This window comes from Tetrao urogallus (genome assembly GCF_951394365.1).
Source record: "Tetrao urogallus genome assembly, chromosome: 1".
In the NCBI taxonomy this organism is placed as follows: Eukaryota; Metazoa; Chordata; class Aves; order Galliformes; family Phasianidae; genus Tetrao; species Tetrao urogallus.
In genome coordinates, this window is record NC_136813.1 from 42,165,962 (window position 1) to 42,174,563 (window position 8,602).

Below are 8,602 nucleotides of genomic sequence, written 5' to 3' on the forward strand. Positions count from 1 at the left end.
ATGTTTGCTATCAGTGGCTTAGCAAGTTATTTTTGCTTTCTTCTCATAGATTTCCAGCAAGTTTATATCTAGTCAGGTTTCTGTGACCTGAAGTAATATTAAAATCACATAACTCTTGTCTTCTCCTTCTGTGTACCAGGCTTACAGGAGCTGTTTTTTCACTTAAAACACCCATAAGACTCTACAACTGTTCATAGGAGGGAAACAGGTGACAGAATAAACATCAAGAAAGAGATGAAAGAGAATGTATCATCCAAGGAGATGAAAGCTGCAAAGTACTATAAAGATGAGCATTTCTGGGTTTTCCCCAAACACAACAATGACCTGCTGTTTTCATTGCTTTTCGGGGCTATTTATCTCAACAGACAAAGGAATCATCTAAGAAGTAACACAAATGCTTGACAGATGAGAATTTGCAGGTGCAGTAGGTATCTTCTGCTTAAGGACCGAATCAGCAGCAGAGCAGACTGCTGAGAAAAGAAGGGACTGATGAGTGGGAGGCAAAAGAAATGGCCACCCTTACCATGGAGGAAATCCAAGCAACTTCTGTGCTTATTTTCTTGCTACTTTAGTTGCATCTACTGGACAGTTCTAAACACAGATTATTCCTTTTTGTCTACACAGTCCCAGAGTGCAAGAACATGTAGATTCCTAGGAATTCTGCTTGTACTAGGTGATATGTGGATAGTATTCGACAAAAATCTGTTTTATGTAGTGTCATCTTCCCTACCACTATCCTACCACATATTTTTTGCCATTTTGTAGCTACAGACAACTCCTGTTTGTGAGTTCTCTGCAACTCTGGGCCAAAACTGTTACCGTAGGAAGGCAGTTACCTTTCCGATTTGCAAAATCTGAAATTTCTGAATACTCATTTCTGAAATGAGTATTTCAGAAATGGTTTCTATATAGATGCCATTGTTCACATCCTCAGTATGATTTTGGAAACCTTATATTGTGCCATTTTTATACCAATTAAACTATTTTTTACTGCCTGAGTGAATCACAGTGGTAATCTCTTTGTTTGCCAGTGTCAGTGATGAGTCACTGAAGCACACCATCTTTAATTCTTTAATGAAGGGTTACCTTTTAAAATTCTGATTTATCAGAATTTGGCTGTACTCTAGTTTCTGGAAAGTCAAACCTTGTATTCCCTTCTGATGAACACCTCCCTATTTTGCTTTCCATACTTACTGTTTGATTTCAGTAAAATAAGTAGGGCTATGTAAACTATTTCATAGATAGCAATGGTTTTCTATCTCAGACCATCCTATGGTAATTGAAATTCAGCATTAGCTGGGATGAATGTGAAGACCAAAAAGTACAGGTAGGCAGTGGTAACTGGGAGCTGGGACACGAGGGTATTCAAAATGCTGGACCGTTGAAATTCAAGCATGTTTTTCACAATTTGGAGAATGCTGTACTGAACCTTATCATAATGACAATTCATATACAACAGCAACAGTTATAGCCTTGCAATATGACTCAGTTCGCTGGAGGTACATAGGCAACATACGTACTCAAGTTAGTGACTGCTAATACATTTTATAGATAGAACTGTACTGTCAATTCTCATTACTCATTAGTTGTTAGCAGATTTAAGGATTAGAGGAGCTCGTTATAGTGCTAAATAGGTTATGTATTTATGTGAGCTGATTAACAGAGACTCCTAAGAAACAGTTCAGTTTCTGTATGTTGAACTCATCCCCATGTGAATTAGGAGGTCAGCCTGAAACAGCAGTTGGAAGCCATATGTGATGTATTATTCCCATGCATAAATCCAAATTTTAATCTTAAATTGTCCCGCTTGCCATTGAAGAGAGTAGTTGTGGCTGCCTTTTACAAGAAAAGCACATCACTGCAGTGGAAGAACTAGAGGCAGATCTGTACTGTGCTTTGGAACCTACTGCAGATCAGTAGCTGGCAGACTCCATGCTGACTGTGGTACCAGAAGAAACATAACGACAAGCCAGCAGCACAACATTTTTGCTACTGAACCTTGCCAAGAGGCCAGTGCTATTATCAAAGAAGATTTATTGAATGACCTGTTAATTCCATACTTACATTAGCAACTGATCCTGCCCCATACATCTATTTCCAGCTTTCTTTCTGTGCAGGGCCTTGGAAAATGTCCACCGTAAGTATGACAGGAGGCAAACCCACCAGATTTGAAAATCATGATGTCAGCCCAGGTCTCCAAGCAAATGCCAGTATCAAGACTGAACAGGTTTTCAGCACGGCCACCCTGTGGAAATGTGTCTTTAGACATCCATAATATAAATATCCACGTCTGATCGTCACTTCAGCCGTGCTTTTTATTCACTTCAAAGAAACAGGCGCATTCAGGGCATGATTCATCTGACCTATTTTACACATTTACATTGAACTCTTTCTTATTATGACACTTTAGCGTTTAATTCTTCGTAATCCCTGAAATGTACTCCGTGTTGGTGTTTTTAAAATGATTTGTGAATAACTGTGATATTACAGTAATCAGAAGGACTCAGTTAGTGGGCTAATAATAATGTATTCAGATTGTCCCTATTGACCCAAACCTTTCTTTGTGTTGAATCAATTTGGTTTTAATTTTGATTTTTTTACAGAAATGATTCAGAGACTCTTCGCATTTGTTGCTAAATTCTGACATGACTGTGAATATTGTGCTCTTTCACTTCAGATAAACTCCGAAGAAGCATGCCTAATCTAGCTCGGATGCCAAGTACCCCCACCATTAACAATACTGCTGGCTTTGCTAGTTCTCCAGTCACAGTGAGGAACAGTCAGAGCTTTGATTCCAATCTACATGGAGCAAGTAATGGGATTTCAAGGATGCAGTCATGTAGTAAGTACCTGTGTTCTTTGGCTTTGTGTAAGGTGTTGACAGAATGGTAAAGTATATATTCCAGCCATTAGAAAGCTTCCATAAATTTTTCAATTTATGAAAAATTAAAGGCAGACTGCATTCCCTTTATAGTGATTTTAATATAGCTCCAGATTTTAAAGCTGCTATTTTGGAAAGCATCTTCCATCTGATCTTCTTATGCAGTGCTGAGGGTTTCATCACAACCTTTATTTTCTTTGCCCACTCATTTTTTACTACTTTAAAATTAAAATTACAGTAATACAGTGGTAGTATTATAGAAGCACCAATAAAGGAGCTAATTCATATAGGCTTAGATTTTTAGCTTTGATACTAACATTTAAAACACTGCTTTTCTCAGTAATTTGCACAATGCTGTATTTGCATTACACTACATTGTCTTAAAACACATGACCTCTCTCCTGTTGAACTGGAGCCACTTTGTGGCAAATGGAGGGGTATATCCTGAAGTATATATTACATGTTGAGTGAATGACTTAAAATGACTCTGTAATTGGTTTAATTTAGTTGACTTCTAGATGGCAGGGTGACAGTATTGATCTGTCATTTGTTGAATTATTCATGTAGAATGTCAACAAGATAGATCAAGAACCAAGGCAGTCTTTTCTAGCACAATAATTGAGGTATTCTTAAGGGCAGTGGAAAAAGTGAATGTTGTTTGACACAGACAGAAGGAACTGAATTCTGCCTCCCATTGCCTGTGAAGTTTTTGAGGGAGAAATTGGCACAGAAGTGCTGTGGGTATTTTCCTTCAAATTACAACTGAATTTTCAAAAGTCTTCAGAACGATTAAATTGATATTTCTTATGCTGGATTTATTTTGTTTTCTTTTCATCCATGTCTTGTAGGAGAATGGAAAGATGTTCATGGTCCTTGAAACACTTGAAACACTTCCTAGTGTGTTGAGAATTTTTTTATTTACTACTTTAAAATATATGTTTATCTGTGTGTTTCTGTATGTATGTATACATATGTGTGTAACAGGTAACTCTTCTGAAATACATTATTTACCAGGTGGCTTTGTTGGGGTCTTTAAGGAGCTGTGTTATGAGAGAGGTTCCATAGCAATACGCTGCTAGTCTTGTTTAACTGAATCACACATCTTTATTTTCTTCCATGTCTTTAAATGGTTTTAAGATGCCCTTTTTCAAAGAGTTGAAAAAAGATTTGCCTGTGTGCTGTAGTTAGTTTAAGTGCTTCAGGCTTTTGATGGTTTGCTTTAGATACATGAATTCTGAAACAGATGTTTGTCTGATGTACACCAGAGGGCAGGATTGTGTAGATAAAGATTCTGGAATGGGTAGCATTGATTTAAAATGATAGTTTACATAACATTGGCCATGGAATATGTTGTTATATTTCAGACCTTTTTATGGCTTTTTGATTGTTTTTATTATGGACAACCTTGTAAACGTCTGAATAATGTAACAGTAATTAATATACTTTCAGTGGTTTCAAAGCTGCAATTGCATAAGTGGAATTAGTTTGCTTTTAATGACTAATGAAACCTCTTTGAGAGAGAGAAAGAAGGGTGAATGAGGGATCAAGTTTTAGTTTGGTGTGGGGATGGAATGGGATATTTTAGATCAATGCAGTGTCACCAGATGCAGTATTGGATCCAAGGGGTTATTCAGCAGTTCATAATTAGCAAGTTAATTGCATAATGATGTGTTTATCTGCATTTAAATCTGTCTTGAGATGAGCATTATTACCTTGCCTCGTTTGCTGCATATTGACCATGATACTTCCTTTTCTACTTCTCTTTTAACAGTTCCATCTCCTGGACAGCTTCAACACAGAGTTCACAGTGTGGGACATTTTCCAGTGTCTGTTAGGCAGCCTCTCAAAGCTACTGCCTATGTAAGCCCAACTGTACAAGGTAGTAGTAGTATTCCAGGATCCAACAATCTACAGTTACATTCTAATACTGGTATCCCAATGCCAAACAAGATTGCCAGTCAAGGGATTTTGGGGCGCAGTGCTCTTCCAAGACCCTCGTTGGCCATCAATGGGAGTGGCATACCCAGAAGTAAAATTGCACAGCCAGTTAGAAGGTAAGAATTAAACAGGCTACCTTTCTTCTGTAGCTAGATTTGATTTAGATAGTTGTTTAGTTAGTTGTGTTGGTTTTTTTTCCCATGGAGTATGAAGCTGGGCTATAAAGGAGAGACATTTCTAGCTTCCAGTGCTGAGTCAGTGAACGGGTGAAGATTTATCTCCACAAATAGTGATGGACAGTGTCTACTGGTAGTAAACTGTGATACTTGCTAGAATGTAATTATGTAAGAATGGATTGCTACTCATCAGTAAGAAATCAAAACATCTCATATAATTAGTGTATCTGACTCACCATCTTCCAGACTTGTGCCAATTGCTGATCCAAGCTCATAGGATAAGCTTGCAAATAGGTATGCATGCCTATTGTTAAAAGCAGTGGACTTCAAAAATGCAACCTGTGATGTTACAGCATTGGAACATGAGGAAGGAGATATCTTGCATGGCTTGGTCTTGTGTCAAACCAGCATCCTTTCAGTTACAGCTGGGAAACAATAGGCAAACCTGGAATCCTGAAGTACTGTGTACTTGCAATGAGCTATATTGCTAAATAAATTGATTTTGCATTTTGCTAGAGATTGTTTCCAAGTAATTTTTTAGGATAAGCAGTAAAATAAGCCTAAAAAAAGAAACTATGTTTTCATCACCTTATCGCAGATGGGAGTTAAACTTCTAGCTGTATATTCTGTGATTAATAAGTTGAAGTTTGTCAAAGAGAAACTTTTATCAACTAGTGTCAAGTCTTTATGCTATTTTTCCCATTGCCTGCATCCCCCCTGTTGCGAAAGCCTGCTGTATCACTGCCTACTTCTCTGTTGGATGAACTATCTCTGTTTACCTCTCACTATTCCTGTGTTTTTCAATAGATACTGGCAATTTCAATTGCTCATATTCTCTGTTTGCTTGAGTTACGCAGGGATTACACCAAAGTGACTGACAACAGATTTTGACCAACTGTGGTGAAACTTTGATAAAGAGCTGTCAGATTTCTTCTTTGATGAAGACTCTATCATGAGATTTCTGTTATAACCTTCTCTCCTCTCTGCTGGAATTCTCTCTGTTAGAGTTCTTTATAGTAAAGGTTTTTCTTTTTGGTTTTTTTTTTCTTTTCCTCAACTTCATGTTCTGCAGAGCTCTTAAATTTTTCATAGCAACATGTGAGACAGAGACTTTCTGGGCAACAAGGCCCTGTCTGTTGCTATTTTGTAACTTCATACAACAGACAGTGTTAAAGAAAAACAAAATTAAGAGATTTCAGTAAGAGGGCAAAACACCCTACTCTCAACACCATTTTTATTAGAAGCTGGTTCAGATTGGTAACAGTTCTGTTTTTAGTCCAGGAAGTCTGGAATTATATCTTCCCATCTGCAAGTAAATTGCAGTGTCATACATTGCCAACAATGCTGGAAGATATATAGTGTTATCACTGTGTAAATGACAAGTTTATGGGTCTCAAAAAGCACAGGTTGGAGCTCAGCCAACAACTTTAAGATCCTACTTTCATTTTATTTATTCATTTGAAAAATAAGTGTGGCTTCAGTGCATCTGAAACTTTCTTGGACGGAAGTCAACCATAAGAGGAAGATTTTCTCAGTGTTGACTTTGTCACTATGGTCATTTCTGAGGAACAGTATTTTTTATTATCTTTTGAAGAGTCTAGCTTCTATTAGTATGTAATAAAATAAAACTGTTTTTAATCATAACTTCATTGAAAGTAGAAAAGATCTTTTTTTGTTTTTCTTTAGTAAATCACATGTTCAGGAAGAATTGTTCTTTCAAAATAAAGCTGTTTATTTTTTATCTATAGCCAGACTTCTATGTAGCCAAGTTATTGGTATTCTGCATAAAATAAATTGGCACTTTATGTAGGCCCCGTGTTAGGAAACTTCAGTATTTCACTTCAGAACCAAACACAAGGGACAATTTATAGCCAAGATAATCAACGTGGCTAAATGTTACTTGCCTTTCTCCTACTATCAGAGATTAAAGCATCCAAAAGTGGTGTAAATAACTTGTGATTAGTACATTCCACCTGCATTCAATCTTTTAAGCAAGGCAGCATTTTTTCCCTGTTAAATGGATGCCCCAGTCCCCAGCTTTCTTCAAGTTCACACTCTGGCACTAGGTTTACGGATCCACCTTCCCAACTTCTTTCCCCTACTTGTTGGTCCTCCATGTTCCATCTTCACTCAGGAGCATGATGGCATGAGCAGAGTGAGCTGGAAGCCATCTGCAACAGCCCTGTTATCCCACAGCGCTCAAACAAGAGCAGAGCAGCACTGGAGCACTGTCAGCCAATGGTCCCAGTTTGCAGACAGTTCTCGAGTGACTAGGCAAGTCTCAGCTAACACAGAATGTCTCTTTTGTGCAAGGGCATTTGGAAAGGAGAGAAGACATCAGTAAGTTATGGAAGTTACTGCTAAAGGAAATGCAAAGAAGGAAGAAAAGAAGGCTCAGGACTTGGTTTTTTAAGAAGCAGTTTTACAGAATTGGGACACTTTGTTTTCAGCAATTTGTGATGTAACTAAAATAAGGTTGCCTATCACTAGTGGATTGGTAGTAAGGTCAGTTAGATAGTAGTTTGTGTGTTTGTTTTTTAATAGTCCTTGAAACAGTCACCTTGCTAATAAAAACCTGGAAGGTTTGGAAGTTGGCCAGTAATGGTTTCTTAAGCAGTCCTTGTTAGTGAGAGTTAGAGCCCAAGTGTGAGAGTGTGTGGCTGAAGGATTGCTAGCTCTCTGCACTGGCAGTGGTGTAGGAAGTGGCAGCTCTCTGAATTTGGCTGAGTGATGGAGATCTTATTTCTTGAATAGGAAGTTCTGGAACAGGGCTTGATACAGTTCTTCTTTTGATAAGATGCTTTAATTTGTTAGTGCCTGCATAGTGTGTTTGGGTTTTTTGGAAGTACAATGAGCAGTAGTGCTTTTTGGAGAATATTTCCCATTACATCTCTGTTATCTGTCACTATTGGAAGATGTCCATAGTGATAAAAATAAGTTTACATTTGTGTTTATATTCTTCAGCATACTTAGCTCTGAAGAATCAAGTTTTCCTACTTAGGGGGATCTCATGCTTCATGTGAGAATTATTCAGTAAATTCCTTTCTGCAAACCTGTTATCCAGTAACAGAATGGGATTTCATTGGAGGTCTTAATTTCACCATAGATCTTGATAGTTGCCTTTGCATGGAGCCAGGATTATACCATAGTGATGTCTCCGAGCAAGCCACAAAGCGTGTCATTACTGAAGTACATCATATTTTTGTACCTCAATCTTTCATGTGAAATATGACTTTGTCTTTTTCTGTCATTTGTTCCATAGTTTTCTTCAGCCTCCAAAGCCACTTTCATCACTTACCACGATGCGGGATGGGAACTGGAGAGATGGCTGCTATTGATGAACAATGCCCATGAACAGTGGAAAATAAGTAATGCAGATTTCATACCCAGCTGGCTGGGTAACAATGTTTTGGGAAAGGAGCATCACGCAATATTATGTCCCCTGGGATTTTAATGTGTAAATATCCATAATGCAATGCTGTTTTTTAAAAAGGAACATCTTATAAAATACTAAATATTGCACTTAATAAGTTTCCCGAACAGCTGCGTCAGACTAACAATGGCAGAATTGTTGTGTAGAACTGAAGAAAGTACTACATATGTGCAA

The 8,602-nt window shown here is 37.7% G+C and overlaps 1 protein-coding gene across 2 annotated transcripts in view; it reads left to right on the forward strand.

Annotated features, from left to right (window-relative positions):
• Nucleotides 1–8,333, forward strand: part of SLAIN1 (SLAIN motif family member 1) — a gene marked incomplete at both ends in the record, with an annotated part of 59,131 nt that extends 50,798 nt beyond the window's left edge. For both annotated transcript variants that reach the window (XM_079540530.1, XM_079540531.1), the window contains 3 exons: nucleotides 2,678–2,842; nucleotides 4,653–4,935; nucleotides 8,258–8,333. In XM_079540530.1, coding sequence (XP_079396656.1) covers nucleotides 2,678–2,842; nucleotides 4,653–4,935; nucleotides 8,258–8,333 — 524 coding nt within the window. The remainder of the gene's footprint in view (nucleotides 1–2,677; nucleotides 2,843–4,652; nucleotides 4,936–8,257) is intronic.
• Between the last annotated feature and the right edge of the window lie 269 nt (nucleotides 8,334–8,602).